At 34.3% G+C, this 21273-nt stretch overlaps 2 protein-coding genes across 4 annotated transcripts; one reads left to right on the top strand and one right to left on the bottom strand.

Annotated features, from left to right (window-relative positions):
- Nucleotides 1-5975: 5975 nt before the first annotated feature.
- Nucleotides 5976-9039, top strand: LOC122280614 (transcription factor bHLH123-like). Of its 2 annotated transcripts, none has more exons than XM_043091582.1 (7): nt 5976-6567; nt 6758-7385; nt 7494-7607; nt 7721-7786; nt 7933-7998; nt 8150-8200; nt 8347-9039. In XM_043091582.1, the coding sequence occupies exons 1-7, from the start codon at nt 6263-6265 to the stop codon at nt 8497-8499; spliced, it is 1383 nt and encodes a 460-aa protein (XP_042947516.1). In that variant the 5' UTR covers nt 5976-6262; the 3' UTR covers nt 8500-9039. The 2 variants fall into 2 exon arrangements, with proteins under 2 accessions (XP_042947516.1, XP_042947517.1); XM_043091583.1 differs by having other exon boundaries at nt 5978-6567; nt 7497-7607.
- A 4593-nt stretch (nt 9040-13632) lies between these two features.
- LOC122281933 (NAD(P)H dehydrogenase (quinone) FQR1) lies at nt 13633-17441 on the bottom strand. Of its 2 annotated transcripts, XM_043093809.1 has the most exons (5): nt 17237-17441; nt 15489-15599; nt 15169-15262; nt 14150-14412; nt 13633-14060 (listed from the first exon to the last, which is right to left on the bottom strand). In XM_043093809.1, the coding sequence occupies exons 3-5, from the start codon at nt 15250-15252 to the stop codon at nt 13829-13831; spliced, it is 579 nt and encodes a 192-aa protein (XP_042949743.1). In that variant the 5' UTR covers nt 15253-15262; nt 15489-15599; nt 17237-17441; the 3' UTR covers nt 13633-13828. The 2 variants fall into 2 exon arrangements, with proteins under 2 accessions (XP_042949743.1, XP_042949742.1); XM_043093808.1 differs by lacking the exon at nt 15489-15599 and having other exon boundaries at nt 17237-17435.
- Between the last annotated feature and the right edge of the window lie 3832 nt (nt 17442-21273).

Genomic DNA, 21273 nt, shown 5'->3' with positions numbered 1-21273 from the left:
AATAATGCAACTCAGGCAGTACTAGTACTCATGTCTTGTATATATGGTTCACACAATACGTATGGCGCGCATGAGCTAATTTGTTCACATTAATCACCAATAATTTCAAGGGCCACTTATATCTTGGCCGGCGATGGAATGAGAGAGTACTACAGGCCGGAGGACTTTAACTCAAATATACATTAATGATGCAAAGAGAAATCTGATTTTGATACCAACTGAACGTTGATTATAAGGTTTGTATATATAATATATATAAATATGTATATATAGCCAGATTCATCCATGCAAGAATTAGAGCACTGAATTATAAATTAACCCCAGAAAAGAAAAGGAAAATAGAAGAATAAGGAGTTGCATTATTATTTTCCGTAAACGTTGACAGTTCATTAGATTCATATATATATATAGTCAAAACCAATTGAGCTAGACCATTCAATTTTGCTGGATCGGCAGGTTCAGAAGTCAGGCTCAAAATTATATCAGTTGACTTCGATCTCTTAAATATTTTTAACTAGATTGACTTATGACTTCAGCGAATGCATGGCCCCAGTGGGTGATCATGATCACTACAACAATCCATCACATCAAGCAAATTAAGACTCTGCTAGTGTGTTCTGACATATCATTTAGGATTAAATCCCAGCAAGTTCATCATCTACTTAAGAGAGAGAGATAGAGAGTCACATCGGAGTCTCGATCTCATTAGATTAAGCTAGTGTTTTTCTGACGGTGATATTTATATAGTAATAAAACCCAACGAGTCAATCCAGAGAGAGAGAGAGAGAGAGAGAATATGTGTGTGTTTGGTGAATGTGTTTGCGAGGTAAACCTACCCATGATTATGAAAGGAGGGCATAGTCAGCGGTGCGTGTTTCACTCTTTTATCTTTTCTCTGGTTGACTTAAAACAAATAATGTGAACAAGAAATTGAAAAAGTAACATGCAAAATATCTGGCACATATGTTGTTGGATTGGAGAAAACACGTGGCCGGAGCTGAATACACAGAGGCTCCTGTGTTGTGAAAACACGATGACAGATAAAGTATAATAAATACAAATGCATTAATCACGCCATATAAAATTAATGTGATTCGACGACTTATTTATATCTATAGAATTGTAAAAAATTTTATTATACTAATTAAGAAACCACAAAATACGTTTTGAAGTGAAATTTCATGATTGAGAACAATAGAGACGTACTAAACTGTTTATTAAGTACATATTTAAAGTGTCACGTGACAAAAATTTTAATTTTAATTTTTTTATGTTATTTACTCTAACAAAATGTCCAGCATATCTTGAGTGAGATCTTTATCAGATATTTGTTTGAATTACCTGTCGAGTGAGACTCGAGTAAATTCTCTGATTAAGTTTCTCTCCATCTGAGTTTCACTAGAACTACCTGTCGAGCAAATTTTTTGTCTTATATTTTTTGCCTACTGGCCAAGTCTACACTGTATAGCTCGAGCCTCATTGAAAATCTCTTAAAAAATCATAATCCATCCTTGTCAAATTGGGTTATCAAATAAGCTGACGTACCAACAAAACCAAGCTGCACAAACCAAACATCCTGGCATGTGCTTTGTATTCGTTCCCTGTTTCAATCAATGTGACTCGAAACGTCCCAGCTGCTGCTTAAGGGTCAGCTTGTACTACATAGTGTTTCTTACTCATGATTCTTCATTCACTCGTGTGGATTGTCCTTTGTCCCCCCGCCCCCCTTTTCTGTCTCTCTGAAATGGAGGGAGGGAAGGTCACTACTTTGTGTCTATACGTGTATATATATATATACAATTAATTTGATTTAGCAAAGCTTAGTCTTTTCACCTTGCCAGGACGCACACATCAAGCTCACATCAGTATGACATCATATCCCACTATATACCTATATGATCATGATTGTTAATACTTGTCCAAACATGTTTAAAAAACATTGGCCAAGGAAAAATGACTACTTCAGTTATTTATTTTTACTTTTTTCCTTGACTATAAATTATATATAATATTTATGGGAGATTTGTGATCAGTACTCATGACTGACAAACTGGTTGAAGCAACCAAAATGTATTGATCACCGTTATTTTCATGAATTCCAGCTTCATCTTGGTGCATGCATGTAATTATTTACTCCAGCAGTACAGGTCTTTTTACATTTTACTATATATTTTACACACCATTATATATAATCATGGATTCATAGTCGAGAACAACTAGCGAGTTTGGTTTATGGATAAACTTAATTCATTGAATGCAGAATTTGTTGATCTTTTCTTCACCCTGCCCTAAATTAACCATGAACAATGATCAGTAAATTAGGTGAAATTTGAATCTACACCTCAAAACATTCATCAGCCGTTTGGATAGTGAAAATGTTTCATCTCATCATTACAATTTTTTTAAATTTTCACATAAAATATAATAAACAATTCAATTTTTTTAAATCTCAAAAAAGAAAAAATAATATTCTAATAATATTTTATTTAATTTTCAACTTTCATATGAAATCATCTCATCTTTGTATCTAAATTGAAAAACAGTGATATTAATTCTAAGGTACAAAATATAATTTTTTTTTTCAAGTAGTTAAATAACATTTATTCATAATTATCATGGATATTATAATATATTGTAAAATTTAAAACGCATGTTAAAATATGAAAGGTGAAAAATATTTTTAATCTGTATAATATATATCCTTGGAGCAATTAAAATGTCGGTACAATAGACATGTCCGAGGGGGCCGGGATAAACCACAAACATGCCCCGGCCAAAATACAAGCCGCAATTTGCGGTATTTCCTGTTAAAGTAGTGAACTATATATTGAGTTAATTGCTGTGAGTTTTTTTTTTTTGGATCACTGTCAAGTTAGTAAGAGTCCACTTCCATATACATGATGAAAAGCAAATATAGGGTTTTGTCATTTATGTTTGGAGTGCAAATTTTTTGTTCACACTTCACGATACGTATATATGTGTTTAATTGTAAGAATATTCTCATTGAATCGAGCTAGCTATGACTTCAAACATAGTCCCATTCCTTAGCCTCTTAACCAATTGGCTTTCAAATGACAGCTTGAAGTACCAAAACAAGAAACTCTTATAAAGAATTGGCGGATGGAGCATAATCATATATAATTCATTCAATGACAGTTTCTTGAAGTAGCTAGGAATTTCTAGTACTCTAGTTTGACCCCTTCACTTGTCATGCAGCTTCGTTTGGGAAATTTTTTTTTGGGAATAAAAACGACTTTGACCTCTCTCAGACTCTCAGTCACCTAAAACATGCCAGAGGTTCGTCGTAAAAATATTAAAAATGCCTGAAAGTTTTGAGGAAAAAAATCATAGGAGAATGAAGATGATGAAGTGAATTGGAAGATGGTGTACTGGTGGCCGGTGGGTGGGTACGCGTAGATGCAAGGGTAGGCCGAAATGCCAAATGATTAGGACGGAGAATATGCAATAATCAGTCACTTTCGGGGCTCTGACTCTTAGGGGGGGGGAGGCTGGAAAGAAGTGGATCCCATGTGTCGTCGCACGCGTGCACGCCGTGTGGACCCTATTCGTTGACCCATTTTTTCAGAAAAGTCGTAATGTTAATAAGCATGACGCCATAGTCAAAAATATTAAAAACTTGCTACCATCCCTTAATTTATATAATATTGTGTTCCTTTAAATAGTGCCCCGGTTGGGGTCTAACTATATTATTTTAATTTATGATATCATATTTAATATAAAAATATTTCAAAATATATCTAATTATTGATTGATGTAAATTTTTTTGATAAATTAATTAATGATAATTGTTTTTCTTAAAAATAAATAGATAAATAAATAAATAAGATTGTTTTCCTTTCTTTCTAGATAACCAGAGCAACTAGTCCCAAGGAAAACATGCATGAAAATAAAAAGCGTGGAAAACCAACCCAATAACATGGTACGTACAAAAGACGATCGATCAGGTTAAAACTCAAAACAAACAACAAAAACGTTTTGTGTGGAGATCTTGTTAAGTACTGTTCGATATATATCCCAAAATTTTGCAGGTTTTTAACCTTAATCTTGACTTGGTTCTTCTCTCTAAATTAAGCTTAATTACATTGTTATCCGTACATATAAAAGCAGTACTAGAAGAAATAATGCAATTAGGCATCGAAGTACCCCGGCCGTCGTACGTCATGTGTATATATATATATATATATATATATGTATTAGTAGGGGGAAGGGAAAGGGATATGAACAAAGTTGCGGACCTCGCGAGTTATTTATTCTCAGACAGAAAATAATTATCAACTTATATTTGACCCAAATTAACATTGATCAATTCCAAATTAGTTTTCAATTAATACTAAGGATTAATTAATGCGTTTGAATTAGAAAAACTCTTTCCTAAAGTGTCATTAATTAGTCAGCTGAATAAAAACAAAACTTGAGACAATGTTCATGACCAACAGATTTGCTCAAATGGCAGTCTTTTCGAGGAAGGTTTTATTCCCACGTCAAAATTTACGTAAGTTACAATGACCTTAATTAATTGGTACGACATATTTGACCCTCCCACTATATATATATATATATATATTTTATTTTTTATGTGCCGATCAGTTGAGAGTTAATGTCAACTGCCAGCTTCAGGTTATCCCATTTTGTTAAGATTGGTGTGATGGTTGAGGTGGCCACCTGGAAGATCTTTTCAATGGATCAAAGAAGAAATTAAGACATCATATATATTTCTAAAAACATATATATATATTAGAAATTAAAAACCTTAATGCATTAATTTAGGAATTCTTGTAAAATACCATGGCTGGCCTGATCATTATTTAAGAATAAGATCATCAAATAAACCTATCACCTAATTAAGAAAAACAAGTCGATCGCAAGGCAAGCTAACTCGATCTATAACTACTACTATATTTGTGGGTAGCTTGTAATGTATTTCATGATCAAGTGTCACAAAAGTTTAAATGATGAAATTGAATCATATATTTAGTTGTGGTAAATCTTATCATTAAAATGGTGATATAATTTTATGTCATTCGGGAATATTGAAGCAAACTTATGGAATACACCTCATGATTAGGCGTGATCTACAAGTTGAAGCACATCGCATGTCTGGTTTCTAACCCACATGACATGTTTTGTTAGGAACCTATACATATATATATATATATACATACATACATATACAGTGTTTGATCTCTTGTTTATCTAAGACGTACGTCACTCCGTCGTTTTACACAAAATCCAGTAATGATGGAGAATGTTGTTGTTGTACGTAGATCGGCCTGCTGGTTAGAAAAGCCTTCTTCATTGATACTAGTATTTACGTTCTGTTCCAAAATAAGTCACGCAGTATCACTTAAATGAGGCAAAGTCAATTCTGATAGATTATGCTCGACGGACTCAGATAATTACTTCTGCATATATATTTTTTTACAAGTAATATTATTATGAGATCTGCATATTGTGACCGTCTCTTTTAATTATTATTATTATTTTTTTAAATCTCAAAGACCAGGTGATTAATATAGGATAAACAAAGCTTTTGGCAACTATTTTTTTTTTTAATCATCGTTTATTATGCAAGTAACATGAGTAGTGTAACAAACTCTTATATGTGCCGGCCATCGTGCTAATTTAATGCATGTCTAGTAAATGAATTCTAAAGCATATATATATTTATATAATATGGCAGATTAGTGGGAGAAAATCAGAATATCTTTTAATGGCCGGTCTTGATCCGTAGCTAGCATACCCTTGTGTCGATCGAGCTCCTAGATTGGCAAAGTGACACCGCTCTTCTGTGGAGCACAACCTGGCTGGGAATATAGAACGACGACGTTATATATTTTCAATTATAATTTGTGGAATTAAAAGAAATATATACTCCAAAAAAAAAAAATGAATTAGAAAAAAAAAGGGATATAAAAAGTAACTATTAAGTTAAATTAAAGAAATGAAATTCAATTCCAAAATGATCTCCTTGTCCAATCAATACTATCCCAGCTTCAATGTCAACCACATTCCGGTTACCGCTTTCATTCATACACAAATATTAGGTTTATCGTATGTATAAATACCGCGATGCTGCGAACCGTTTTCATTCATTTTATGAAACCATAACAAGCTCAAAGAAACCGATCGAACAACGAAGACGAAGAGGTCGGAGAATCTGAAGCCATAGCCAGAGACAGCTGGAGAAGAGAGAATCTATAGCATAAATAAAGAAGCAGTCGATTGAGCTTAATTTGTGACCATGGCGGATGAGTACAATACAAGTGGAAACTGGTGGGAATCATCAAGAAGCAGGTTCGAAAGCGGGACGTCTTCTTCTTCTTCGGGACTCAATAATCTAGGGAGCTTTGGATGGCCACCTGATATGGCGGAAATCAAAGCAAGGAGTACTGCTGTGGATTCTATGTCGGTCTCCGGCAGTTCAGTGGTTTTCCAGGACACCCAGAAGCTGCAAGGACATGATTCAGTTGGTGGCGGTGATCCCAACTTGCATATGATGGGTTTAGGCCTCTCAACTCAAGCCATGGATTGGAACCAAGCTTTACTGTAAGTGCGGAATAAGAAATTAATTAAGCTATTTCATGTCTAAAACCCTACAAAAGCAATCAATCTTTCATATCGTTTTTTAATATGTTTTTTTCTTTGGGTGGAAAATAATATGTGAAATCGAGAAATTTGTTTCTAGCATTAGTTAAGATCACGATCAAGCTTTGTTACATCGTTAATATTTGGGCAGTCGTACTGGTGAAAAGGCTGATAGCGGTTTCCGTTCGATGCTTCAAGAAAACTTGAACTCAAGCAACAACTTTCAGCAAGAAACTGGGATGGGATCTTCTCAAGCTCAATGGAGGGAAAGATTGTTTTCTGGAATGAGTGGGAGCGAGTCCTCAGCGAACGAGTTTAAGCAAATTAATCGTGGTTTTTCTTTAGATCAACCCCCATTTAGCCCTCAATACAGTTCCGGGGATAGTACTGTCACTTGCCAGGGCTTGCCTACGAGTTTCCATATGGATTCAGCTCTGTATGGAAGCCCTTCAACTATACTGCAAGGGCTATTGGGACCGGATAATCAGCCTCATCAAGTACAGCCAAATTCACTTGAAAATAGGCCGATGAATTTTCCGTATCCGGCCAACTATGGCGTGAATTCTACTGATCAATTATTGCCTGCTTCTTGGTCGCCTAAGCTTCCTCAGTTTTTGAGAACGTCACCCCCAAAACACCCACCCCATAGCCAATTGCATTTCTCCAACAACGCCGCGTTTTGGAATGCGTCTGAAGCGGCCATGAAGGATGTTCGGCCGGGCTTTTTCCCCTCGCTGCAACCGCAGTTTCCCCCACCAAACTTTGATGAAAAACCAAAGGTAAGAATATATATGGTCATTGAGAAAGGAAACGTTGGTGTATTCATTAGTAGGGCTTCCAGTATTGGGTTTGCAAAAGTAATTCATATCTCCTCCATTAATGCTTAGCAGATCAATATATCCGAAGTTCGGGATTCGGCCACGGTGGGGAAGAAAAGTGGCAGCGAAGCTACATCTAAAAGGCCTCGGAATGAAACGCCGTCGCCTTTACCTGCTTTTAAGGTACAATAAGTGCAATAAGCCTTTTGAAAATAGGAAGCCGCTTTAAGCTTTTGGGTATTTTATCTTAATTATATTTCATAGAAATAGATGAAAATTCTTAGCTTTGATCATAGGTGAGGAAAGAGAAGATGGGGGACAGAATCACTGCACTCCAACAATTGGTATCGCCTTTCGGAAAGGTAGGCTTAATTCTGAAGAATTGATCAAATATCAATCTGATCCTTTAATTACTTTCACAAAGAATAGAGTGGGTGATCATTTTCATTCTGAATACATGGAAAGAGCTTTACTTTGGTAGATCTTAAGTGATGTTATATTGTGTCAGACTGATACAGCCTCAGTGCTTTCTGAAGCCATTGAATACATCAAGTTCCTCCATGAACAAGTTACTGTAAGTCCCAGAAAGCATGCACCTTTTTACATTGTCAGAATGATATTATAATAATCATAATTAATGAGAAACCAAGTTCATGATCAGTATCCCTTATAGACCAGAGTATCAATTAGCGTTTCTGACTAATGTCTATATTTTAAATAATCAGGCCTTAAGCACACCTTACATGAAAAATGGAGCTCCCATGCAGCACCAGCAGGTACTACAGTACTATATTCCCCATCCCGGTAGTTTATAAATCCAATGACAGTCATCAGTTTAATTATTATTTTTGTTCATTTGAAATGTTACGATTTTTTGCCTCTATATATAACAAGCAAGGGGTTTTGCTTTTCCTTGTCGCAGAATTCTGACAAATCTAAGCTGGATCCTGAAGGACCAAAACAAGATCTTAGAAGCCGAGGACTATGTTTGGTACCGGTATCAAGTACATTCCCTGTGACTCACGAGACCACAGTCGATTTCTGGACGCCAACATTCGGAGGAACTTTCAGATAGAGCAAAGAGAAATGGTCAAAACTAAGGCAACCTATTCTCTGATCTGTAACTTTCATAGTTTATAAATATCTAATCAAAACCCTAGATAGCCAAGTTGGGATCGCTGATAAAGATCAAAGATAAAGAGCAGATCGAAGACACAGAAAGCCCACATTATTGTACGAACTAGTAATTTGTGTTGGCTTTGAATTTCGGGAAAAAAAAAAAATTGGCGAAAGAGAAAGAAAAGTAAACGACTCTTCAAAGGACGCGCCATTGTTGGGCCAGCTACTGGCAAAATGATGCAGGTGTGGCCAATATTGGGACCAGTACTGGAAACATACTAATTGTTTGTAATAATTGAAGAATTATGCTAAGGTCGCATGCATGGTAATTTAGGAATTGAATAAGATGATGATCATCAAAGGCTGCTGAGTTTAGGGAAAGTTGCAAGTCTAATTTAATTTTAATTAGAGAAAGATTTGTTGTTATTAGAGGAGAAAATATGATCGAGCTTTTGCTCTTAATTATCAATAGATCAGCTGGCACTACTTCTGCATATATGCCCTTTTAATTTAAGATAAGGAGAAAAATGTGAAGGAATAATTGAATTATAGAATAGGAGTGAGTGTGGGGATATGTCATCTGATTGGAAATCTCACTTTTCATTTGTTTATGTGTTTGGGAATATTATGTTAGTGGTAGCCTGCAGAGGCCGCCCCCACAAGCTACCAGTACTCCTCCTCCTCCAGCTTTCATTGATTTTTATACTGAAATTCGCACATATTATAAAAATAAAAATAAAAATAAATAATTAATTAGAAAATGTATGTCAATTAGGTGCGGGCCATGCATGCGGGTGCTCTCAGTTATGCTTTACTTTCGTGCTTTCTATCGACTGGTCACATTGAGGGGTTTCCATTGGAAGCTAATTATAGAGAAGCCTAGCTAAAACTCAAAAGAAAATATTTTTGAGAAATTCTATATGAAAGACTTACGGTACCACACACATATGCAAATCTAATTAATATGCGATTTATTATTTTTGTTCTTTTATTTAAACATACATATTCAAACATTAAGATATAAGGATAAAAATGATAAATCACATGTTGACTAAGCGAATGTGTGTGGCGTAAGACTGTTATATATATAGAATTTCTCAATATTTTTATCGTCAATATTTGTCATCCAGTTCTGAGTGTTAAGATGAATGAAAAATAGGTAACATGATCACGTACACACAATATCAAATTTTAACAGATAAAAGCATGATTGTAATTCATTAATATTTAAAGGTGTATATGTCAATGTTGATAATTTTGGGTACGTCTAACGTATGAAACATCTGTAGTAGTGATCGATCTTAGGGTCAAAAGTAATTCTGTATTTTCTCCTTTCTTAGTTTTATACCTTTTAGGTTAGGAACTATGTATGATTCTAGCTATGATCGATCGCTCCCTAGCTAGAACGCACAAAGAGTTTGTTTTTTTTTTTCCCCCCTTTCCTTGGCTGATCATCAGTGCTTGATACGGCCTAGCTAGCTACTCTACTTCTTGACTTTGATACGTATGTACGTAGTTGGCAAAAGATGTCCTTGGCAAGGAGCCTTGTGATTAGGTACTGCTTTACAAGCTAGCTAGCTGATTAAAACTTAAAAGTTATCATGAGTTAATTAATTAAGCTGATCATGATCATGACTAGGAATGAACGGAAAACGAAAGCAATCGAAGCATCGACTAGGTGTTGATAATTCTTATGCTATTAATGTAGCCTGTCATGTGACTCCAAGATATTACAAATTAAGCTTATAACTTTATCATGATCATCTACATGCACATATAATTTGTCTTCACTAAGAAGTTAATCATCATGATCATGAGTTCCTGCATATATATGATTCCTTTCTTAATCTTCCCAAAGTCGAATTTAATTACAAAACTATCTGCATTTACTTTTATCTGTGGAATCAGTTCTCCCTGCATGGAAATTGCTTAATTATTATTTGTCTAGGAAGCATTTTTCTTTTCCTGAAAGCATAATTCTTTACACGCTAGCTAGCTTTGAAATGCATATATAATTTGCAGTACTGACGTTCAATTAGTTACTGAATTTAATTGTGCTGGACACTTTTATCTCTCTCTTATATATCTCTTCCTAATTGCAAAGTATTCATGATCACACATATTCTTAATGCCTAAATTTCACATAAATTAATAGACCAGAGCGGAGGAAAGAATTATCATCGGCTTGCGATTGTGATTCACGCATCGATAAGGTGCTCTTCGCATCATCCATAAAATAAATAGTAAACAAGCAAATAAAAATAAATAAAAAGAAACACATAAATTTATGTGGTTCGGTATAAAAGTCTATGTCTACGAATTGTTTGGATGAAAAATTCACTATGATTAATGATTTTACGTACAATATCTCATGGCCTCATATGTTACTTAATATAACAGAGAAATTTAGTTTAGGTGTAGAGAAGTCATACGTAGAGAGCTTGTCGAGAGCTCCTCCCTTCATTTGTAGAGATCTTCTCCTTTTTAGAGATCTGTTTTGTTCCTTGAAGTGATAGAGTCCAACTTATCTTGTGAAGTTTTTTCCTTTTAGAAGTCTAAGCCAACTTCTTTTAGTTTATCTATTCTTTACCTTATTTATTCTCTGCTTTATGGTCTTTTAGCTTTATCTCTTCCCTTATTATTGGTGATAGGTTTTCAAAAGGTCAAACCTAGTCAATTTAGTCCCTAACACACACACAAACATATATATATATATATATATATATATAGAAGGGAGAAATGTTTTATATATTAATCGTGGTATGTGTAAATCACACACGCGTACGCCTAAAAAAGAAAACTTAAAAATAAAATAATAGCTAGGTACGTACCGGCCCTCGTTATTATAATCTGAATGAAATAAAGTGCATGGTGAACATACAAGAACCAAATATTATAATTACACACTTCAAGTGGGTAAAGTCCTAGATGATGATCAGTTTGAAACCATTGATTCATGTCAACTTGAAGTCGATCAGCCAAGCACCATTACGTACAGGGTGGGGGGAAAAAGAAGAAGAAACGTCTAGTACTTCATGTATATAGTCCTTCTCACCTACTGCCGAACATAATTGCATATGAATATATTTCGTTGATAGCAAGCAAGGCCATGTGACACAAAAGGCTAGCTAGCTAGCTAACGGGGCGCAAAATTTAATTTGTTATATAAGAATATTCCATATTTTAATATTACCCTCACCTCATTTTCAAACCTCTCCATATTTCCTATATATATATATATATGCAGTACCCCAAAGAATTAAGCATATGCAAAGTTCTCAATCAGAGCCCATTATGGTCACAACATCATGTTTGCCATCAATGTTCATTCACTTAATTGTGTGCCGATTCTCGAATCACGACATTAGGCTGCATTTGGATGCTAATGTGATCTCAAATAATCTAAGTTGGTTTGTGAATAGTAGTGTTTTGTAGATTCTATTGAGATATATTTGAATGCAAATAGGTTGAGATATGTGTTTGAATGTAAGAAGTATGTTGAGATGGGTTTAACTTTTTATGGGAAGTTGAAAATGTCGTGGCTCCCATTAATAATTAGTTTGAGATCATAGATTGAGGTGATCTTGACATCCAAACATAACTGAGCTGGAGTATTGGAGTACTGCCACAATTTTGGGAAGAATATCAAGGACCAAGCTGGAAAAACCAATTTGTATGCCTTTACTATATCCTTGGTGCAAGCTGCATAATTGCATGGCTTACTGCATTTTTTAATAGAAGAAAAGGGGTACTTAATTTCCAATATATTGAGAAATATATAGAAATAGTACTGCAAATTGCAGTACTCCACAATGGAATGATCTCTGAGTCAGTGATGTACTTAAGTGTGCATGCAGTGAACAAACAAGTGAAATGGTCTTGATCAGCATGCATTTTTAATTAAGCAGATAGAAAAGAAACTCATGCATGGGCGTCCAGATCATGAAACAAGATAAAGAACAGCAGATAAGTGGAAGAACGTACTACTTGCCACAATGAGATAAGATTGCAAGTTGGTGTAGTCTGTAATGGCCAAACCAAGTTGCAAATTCTAAAGCAATCAGGAGCCCAAGTACATAAGTCTTGCGAAAACCAATATCTGAGCTAAACAGTTTAAAATAGAACACATGCCGCCATTACCGTAAAGCTTGACCAGATAGCTATATATAATAGGTATATATATATATATAATGGGTTCCTTTTTTTAAATTCTTTTTATTTTGATATATAGGTTCTGCGTGATCTGTTTTCTTTTCATGTTGCTGAAGGCGGCTTATTGTTCTAAGTTACGGGCTACCGAGTTAGATTCTACAGGTACGTAGTAGGTTTATTAGCAGATAACATAAAGGAAAAAGGCCAGATTTAGAAAGTAGTGGATATGCATGGTCAGATGCAGAAGAGTACATTCAACAAGAAATGTCTTAGATCAGTGCCTTGGATTAATATGTGGTTATAGTTCCTTGAAAAAGATAGCTAGAAAAAAAAAAATAAAACTGTGGTGGGAAAAAAACATATATTTAAGTGCAAGAATGGGGTGGTGGTACTGTTGCACTAGGTTCTTGCCAAACCTAGTGCAAGAATGGGGTGGTGGTACTGTTGCTGTGGATCAATAATAATAACACGAATTCGAATGAGACAGATCTCAATAGATTCGGATATTTGGTAATGAGTTTGTTCAGTTCCTGCAAGTATGACAATATTAGGATAATCTTTCGATATCTATGATTGGAATGGGCTATAGGGATTGTATACTTTATATTTTTGCAGCTTGTGATCGATATGAAATTAATGTGTTTCTGGTAAAGGAAAGACCCAACTATCTAACTTATCGGAAAAGTAGGCCCGCATATCTCAGCTACAGCATCATCTATGCCAACAAGGGTCCTAGAACTAGATACCCTATTCGTGTCTTAGAAGGCATAACACTGAAAAGCAAAAGAACAAGTATCGTTTATGAATGCTCTAAAATAGAAGCCAAAAGATTGCCCATGGATAAACTGAGAACAACTGGGTTTCCGCAGATATATAAATTAGAGCTGAATCTCATAAAACGAAAAAAAAAAAAAAGAGCAATTGTGCACCGAGGAGATAATCAATCAAAGTTTTACCATTAACAACAACCACTGTATTGTGTTACACACAAACAAAGCATATATCAACGACACAGGAACTATTTTTACTTGCAAGCACAGAGAAATAGGAATATGAAATTCTAGGAGTAAAAAATGGAAAAGGATTCCAAATGGGTATCTTTTATGGTGGCATTAATTTGGGAACTTCAAACTTTAAGCAGCGCCCTTGAGTTTCTTTGTGATGGCGGCAATGTACTTCCCTTGGTGGAATGCTTGCTCCAACTCAAGCTCAGATGGCTGTCTTGAGCCGTCCCCAGCAAAAGTTCCAGCACCATACGGACTTCCACCTTTCACTTTTTCCATTTCAAACATGCCAGCTCCAAATGTGTATCCAATGGGCACAAAAATCATCCCATGGTGAACCAGCTGAGTAATTGCAGTCAACCTAAGACATCCATGAAAAGTCAATTTATTTTCCCTGATTCTGAATATTTAGGATGTTTCAGTTCGTTTAATGATTCGTGTGGAACTTACGGAGTAGTCTCTTGTCCACCACCTTGAGATCCGGTGCTGTAAAAGATCCCAGCTGGCTTACCTGCAAGCTGTTGTGTTCTCCATAAACCACCAGTTGCATCCAGAAATGCCTTGAATTGAGCAGCCATCATTCCAAATCTTGTTGGGAAGCCAAAAACAAACCCATCCGCGTCAGCAAGTTCATTGGGCGTAATGATTGGCACATCACTCTTTGGAGGTGCGCTCATCTTCCCAAGTGCCTCTTCTGGCAGTGTCTCAGGGACCTGTTCCACATGTCCACTAAAGTCCATCAGGGAATTCTTACTAAGTCAAGAATATAAAGGTTTCACCATTTCAGGCTTATGCTTGAGAGCCATGGCCCATCCAAGAAACCATTGCTTAACCAAAAACAGCCAGTTCCTTGAATTTGTTGAATTGGGACGTGAGCAAAACTAAAACAAAATTCTGATTTCTGGATGTACCAATTGGCAGGGGAGACTCCAAACTTTGAATGACATTGATCACAAATATATGTTGTAAAATGCTGAGCAAAACATGAAATGTGCTCAAATAGTAAACAAAAGATGGGTATTAAGATAAAAAAAAGAACACAGAAGAAGAAAAAAATCAAAGGACTGAAACCTTAAATATAAGCAGGCACAAAAAAATAAAAGATTATTGCATGCAGGAGAACTGAGACGAATTATTGGAAGATGAGCTCACCCAAACAGTCTGCAAATGACCCAAAATGTTGAGAAGGCATGGTCGGTGACATTGAATGGTAACAAACTAGCAAAACACGGTTTCAAACCCAAAATTTCTCTTAATAATAACCCAACAAGGTCTAAAGTTCAGAACCCAGTCTAAAAAATTGTCCCCTCTGCTGGCAAAAGGATGGACATTTATTCATCTAGAATTGATTGCTGCTCACTAATACTCTGTCGTAGCATACCCTAAAATATACCAAACACTAGACTTGGTAGTTCATAAGAAGGCAGGGCATGCGATGCAGAGGTGCTATAAGGAATGCACATTCTTACCTGCCATAATTTGGCTTCAACACCTTCAACAGATGCAGCCCCTTTCTTTATCTCTTCTGCTAGTTTCTCTACATGTCCATACATGGAATAGTACCTGTAGCAGCAAAAAAATAAAATAAAAAATAGAACAGATAGATTATGAGAGTTGTATGATAATCAGTTCCTACAGTAGCAAACTGGAGAATAGAGTTTTACCATGACATCTGATGAAAAATACTAACTTTGCTTTTAGTTCAAGGGAAAAATTGAGAGTACAAATAATTAAAAGAACCGTGATTATTTGCAAGTCTCTGGGAAAAACAGCTTGATCAGATTTTGACCTCTAATGGATTGCTGAGTTGGAAGTATTTGTCTAAAACAAATTTCTTCAACTTCTCAGTTTTGCATGTATGTGCATGGGTGTAGACTATTCCCAGGTTCCTTCTCAAGTTCTGGGCAGATAAAAGGCCAATGGCAAATCTTAGAAGCCCGCCACACAGTGGAACAGGTAACTCACAGCATTTCAGGTAAACATATGGCCCATAAAACTGTTACCGTAAGCATGCCAATATGCCCTTGACCATGTATAATGATCAACTAAGATATAGAGTCAGGAGCTCAAACATCTGGACTTAGCAATTAGTTTTTGCAGCACCATAAAAGATGAAGGGGACACAGAAAGGATTGGATTGTGCAAAGGATGAGAATGCGTGGTGATATGGAGTTTTGATAACACCAAGAGCTGGTTAAGGCATTACTTTTGAAGGGCTCAATATGCAACAGAACAAGTCTTTCTTTTACATATTTCCAAAGTAGTTCAATTTTTCAAATTATTTAAACAAATGAATTTCTTGAAGAAAAAAATTAATGTGAATTGTTTCAACATTTTAACCGACCATGATGCCTGACACAATAAATACCATAGTCTTATAAAGAAGATAAAACTTGTGCACAAAAGCTCGCAATGGCCATAGAAGACCATATTTAATCGTAACCCTAAGATGAAAAATGGAGTCTTGAGGAGATACAAGGCTCGCCAACATCCTATTCATGAACTTTGGAAATTTTTTAATTATAAAGAAATGTCTACATTTTATCAATTGCAAAACTATTAAAACAATTTGAGATATTAGGGTCATGCAGATCCTATTACCAAAGTACTCATGGTTCTAAACTCATTCTACTCTTAAAGTTTCTTCAAATAAAACATGTTTTCATAACCCTATCGTGGAAAGAAGAAATCTTTTTCATTGCTCTTCACTAGGTTCCACATCAATGCAGACAGTCAAACAAATTATTAAAATGAAAAGTACAGTTAGAGTTGTGAAGAATTGCATCGCAGAGTTTTTTATCAATCAGAATATCAGATAAGTGTATTGACTCGGCTATTCCTGCCTTCGTTGTCATTCTCAGATCTTGTATTGCAAGTGTAGAACAAGAGGTTAAAGGGTTTGTCAAGTAAAACTAAAATACCACAGATATGAGATGTGCAATGATTTCTGGTCAAAGGTTTAACTTATAGAAATTTCTCAGCACCGAGCAGAGTATATGAGAATCCAGCCCTACAGTTTACATTTGAAGGCCAACAAGGTTATAGTTCATTTGGTTTCTCAAGCAAAAAGAAAATTTAAGCAGAAATACCACAAAAGGCTGAATCGAAAATAGTTTCATTTCAATAAGATTCTTCGAAACCATGAGACTCGCCGAATAAAACAATCAAAGAGCAAAACCCTGGCCGAAGCAAAAGCCTCTTATGTCAGGAATTTTTTTTCTTTGGATTTCAGCTCAAGAGAAAATTGAAAAATAAAAATAAAAATCTGAAAAGATAGTCTAGGTTGTAATTTTATTAAATCAACAACCACTACTAACCAGAAAGAATAAAAAAGAGATCCAATAAATTCATGTTTCCAATTTCATACAATAGTTTAAGACAATATTATAGAAGCATCAACCCGTAAATCTAGCAAAAGTAAAGGATAACAAGTTATGAGCGAAAGACAGAAAGAATATTGGCGAGAAACAGAGTGAATTATGGAGAGATCAATATCTGGGAACAAAAAACAGGAAGATGAATAAAATTGATACGTACACAATATACACTTTGGTGGCCATTGATGGAAGAGTTAACTCCAAGGTCTCTGTAATTACTCTCGGATTTCACGATTCAAATTTGGGTAACTCGGACCAATGCGAAGAGAGGAGAACCAACACCCAATATTTATACTTGCACGCTGGCGTATAAGCATGTCCAGAAGCTTTGAATCCATGGCTGGGCTGGGTCAATCCATCAATTGGAACGCGGGGTAGTATTGCTACGCTGTCGTTTTCATGGGTTTCCCTTTGCTGGTATCAATTACGGCCTTGGAAAATTGTGGCTTCTTTTTGGGATTAAAATGATTAATGATGAGATAGTGGTGTCAGGCTCGTCATCATCATGCTCCTTCCAAACTTAATTAATTTCTCTATACCTTTTTAATTAATTAATTTTTTTTTTGACTTTTTTGGGTTTTGTTAATGTACGTGCACGTGTAATAATTATGACAAAATTCTAGAGTTAAATCGATTGATCAACGGGGATTTGATCTCTAATGGTATATAGGAAGAGGATTACACATGGATTAATATGCATAAAGTATAGACTTCATAGGCGTATGGAAAGGATTAACGTGATTTAATCTTTGTTTGTAAGTTAGATTTATTTTATAATAAAAATAATTTTATAATTTAATATATCACTTAAAATTAAGTTAATTTATAAATTTATTTTTATAAAATCTTTTTAAAGGCAAAACAGTTCTAGTATCAAGAGTTCTTCTAAGAAAATAGAAAGTTAGGCAACATTTTCCTAGGTGAAAAGGAAATTATACATGTTCAAAGGATTAAAAATAAAATGGTGTTTTTCTACTTGTGAGAGGGATATTATAGATACAAGAGGGTTAACGCGCCTGACTAATTAATTATAAAATAAGAATAATGATGTGCCTTAAGGTTTTTTTTTTTTTTAAATGAAATATAATTATGTGAAATTCTATATATAAATAACGAGAATCATGTTAGGACCATCAAAACAGACGATCTTCTATGTCAAGACTATAATGATATATGATTCAATTCTTTAAATAAAAAATTTAAATTTCAAATCCCTCGTCTTAAAAAAAAAATTCCAAAATAATTATCGTAAAAGAAAAAAGAAAAGTTTGCACGGGAGCGGACAAGACGGGGTGGATCGTGGTGAATGGGATGGGCGTTGGTGAACATCAGGCGTCGATTAATGGGAATCAATGATATTGGGGGATTAATTGGCGTTCTGTGGACCAATTGCTAGGTGGGTTTGAGGGCAAGACTATTCCCAATTGGTGGATGACATTTGTATTTTACCCAAAACAAAGCATTATTTTATTGGGTCTGGCCAAACCGAGATGACGCATCGCACGCTGCATGCTGACCAAAACTTAAATGCATCAATTAAATTAATTGATATTTATGTCCAACCAATAATATTCATCCATGTGTTTGAGTGCTAGAGAGCGAGAGACCACTCCTTAAATTATAAACAATACAAATAAAGTTTTATTTTCTCATAAGGAATGAAAACCCTCGTCGATATATCCGGACATAAATATACTCATTTTTAAAAATTTTTTTTGATTTGGATTATATGCTATCAGATTATTAGATTTTTTTTTTTTTTAAAAAAAAAGACTTTTGGTTGGATATTGTAGACCTCTTAAAATTGTTGACTAAACTTTTATTTAGTTATACAAATGAAATAAGATGAGATGAGATATTTTAAATAGTAATAAATAAAATATTATTATAATATAATTTTTAAATATTAATTTTGTATTGAGATTTAAAAAGTTAGATTGTTTATTATATTTTATATGAAAATTTGAAAAAATTGTAATAATGAATTGAGATGAGATGAGATGAGATTTTTTATTTTGATTAAACAAATAAGTTAGAGTTAAAATTGGTGAAAAATAAATAAATAAAGTGGTCTTCATAATATTTATAATTAATCGAATAAATTTTTTGAAAAATATTAAAAAGGTTAAAAATATAATCGAATAAATTAATTGGATTATATTTTGTAAACTTAAAAAAAGTCACAAAAAAATTTAGTTATTTATTTTCCCAAATATTTAATTTTAAAAGAAAAAACTACTCCCTGTCGTGTTATGATCAGTAGGTATGCACAAATAAAAGAAAATATATAGATATAAGAACAGTATGCATGCGGATTAGGTAAAGATATGTGAGCTGGATGATGTATCTAATAAATTATAGTCTCATTTTGAGTTCGGAAAAGGTTTGCACAGTTGGTCCGAAGGCTGTATATTATACATGAATAAAACAAGTGCTAAGTTAAGATTTCAGAATGTTTCCTTTAAAAAAAAAAAAAAAAAGATTTCAGAATGTTCGACACAGCCCAGTAGTAGTACTTACTATTCCCTATTGATTTCACCTAAAAAAAAAAAAACATCATCCTTTTGTATCTCTTTTTTGTCTTAGCTTGTTCATCCAACTAGAATCCTTCTGCAGAAAGTACACCTGCCTCGGAAATGTGAAATTCGAGAAGACTTGTTATTTTTTACACGCCAATCAAATATACATATATATATATATATATATAAGGCGATAAATTTAACCACAAAAATATATGTTTATATGTATAAAAGGGAATTGATAAAATGATATGGTTTGATGCGTGACATTAAATTATAAATATAAAGTTATTTTTATAATAAAATAAATATAACCGATTACATTAATTCAGGTAATTAGTTTATATATCTATTTGTATATAATTTGTTTGTGTCGATGATAAAGAAGTTAAGCGGAGCTCAACTAAGTCTAAATTTGAAAAAATTAGAATGCATACATCACCTACGTATGTTGTTGTTATGGTAGAAGTCTTTTGGGATGCTTGACAATAATAATAATAATAAAACAGTATAGCTTGAATAGTGAGATTAGATCATGAGATGATTTTAGATAAAAATTAAAAAAAAAATTATTAAAATATTATTTTTTAATATTATTATTATTTTTATATTTTAAAAAATAAATTATTTATTATATTTTATATAAAAATATGATAAAATTATGAAACAAAACGAAAGGCTTTCATTATCTCTTTTGAATGATTCTATTTTCGGTTGAGATGCATATGCCCTCCCTCTGAATATATTCGGAAAAGAGCAGACTTTTAGGTATCCCCAAGAGAATATTGCATTATTTATGGGACCCGTTATGTGCCACCAATAAATTTAAAGTAAAAGTATCTTTTTTCACATTGCTAGGAGAAAAGGGTGAGTGGGTATCCCTTGGATTACCAGAAACCTCAAAGTCACCATTATTATCCTAGCTTCATAAACCATAATTATGCCCAGAGGAGGCCCAGCATGCAAGTACATAAAAAAAATAACAAATGAAAAACTGGCTTTTGCTTCACGAATCCTATACTGTCTGCCCATAATTTGTTCAGTCCTATTGCCTTGTTGACAAAGTTATTCATATCATCTATATAATGATCTCCATCATTGGAACAGCAAAAATAAAAAAGAAGGAACCTGATCATCAGAAATAAATAAATCCTAATAGTTAGTTTGCTATAGATATGCCTAGCTACATGCATGCATATGTATATATATATATATATATTTCTAGAACTTGCCAGAATCTCATTGCCTGTTGGCACTGTTGTGGGCTACCCAGATAAGCAAAAGCCGAAAAGGGTATCCGTGCTGGATTTAAAGCGAGAGGGGCTTCTGAACAGTTCGAGCTCTCATGCATGAGATGACAGTTGAAAGCAACCGCACACCCTCTCACCTTTGAATTTTCGTAGGTCTCGTCATCCACGTACTTCTGCTGTCAAATTTAAGTGACCGGCTGGGTATAACGTGAAGATTGAGCTTGGGAATTCAATTAATTAATTATGGTACGGGTCGTCGACATCATCCTCTTGGACTTTTTGTAGTATTGTGACCAACCTAAAACCTAAAACAACTAATAACGTTAATTTAACAGATATTCATGCGCCTTATATATATCTCTGCCCCCTTTTTTTTTTCCCGATAGATTCTTCTGGTCTCAAATTCATGATAGGTGGCGCTTTTTTCG

The sequence above is a fragment of the Carya illinoinensis genome, chromosome 11, assembly GCF_018687715.1.
Source record: "Carya illinoinensis cultivar Pawnee chromosome 11, C.illinoinensisPawnee_v1, whole genome shotgun sequence".
In the NCBI taxonomy this organism is placed as follows: domain Eukaryota; kingdom Viridiplantae; phylum Streptophyta; class Magnoliopsida; order Fagales; family Juglandaceae; genus Carya; species Carya illinoinensis.
This window is presented reverse-complemented; position numbering and strand designations above follow the sequence as displayed.

Coding starts and splice junctions, on each gene's coding strand:
- LOC122280614 (XM_043091582.1), top strand. CDS start 6,263: ATGGCGGATGAGTACAATACAAGTGGAAACTGGTGGGAATCATCAAGA. Junction 6,568..6,757: donor GATTGGAACCAAGCTTTACT/GTAAGTGCGGAA, acceptor ATATTTGGGCAG/TCGTACTGGTGAAAAGGCTG. Junction 7,608..7,720: donor CGCCTTTACCTGCTTTTAAG/GTACAATAAGTG, acceptor CTTTGATCATAG/GTGAGGAAAGAGAAGATGGG.
- LOC122281933 (XM_043093808.1), bottom strand. CDS start 17,259: ATGGCCACCAAAGTGTATATTGT. Junction 15,263..17,236: donor GCCACCAAAGTGTATATTGT/GTACGTATCAAT, acceptor TTGCTGCTACAG/GTACTATTCCATGTATGGAC. Junction 14,413..15,168: donor TTGAAGCCAAATTATGGCAG/GTAAGAATGTGC, acceptor CATGTGGAACAG/GTCCCTGAGACACTGCCAGA.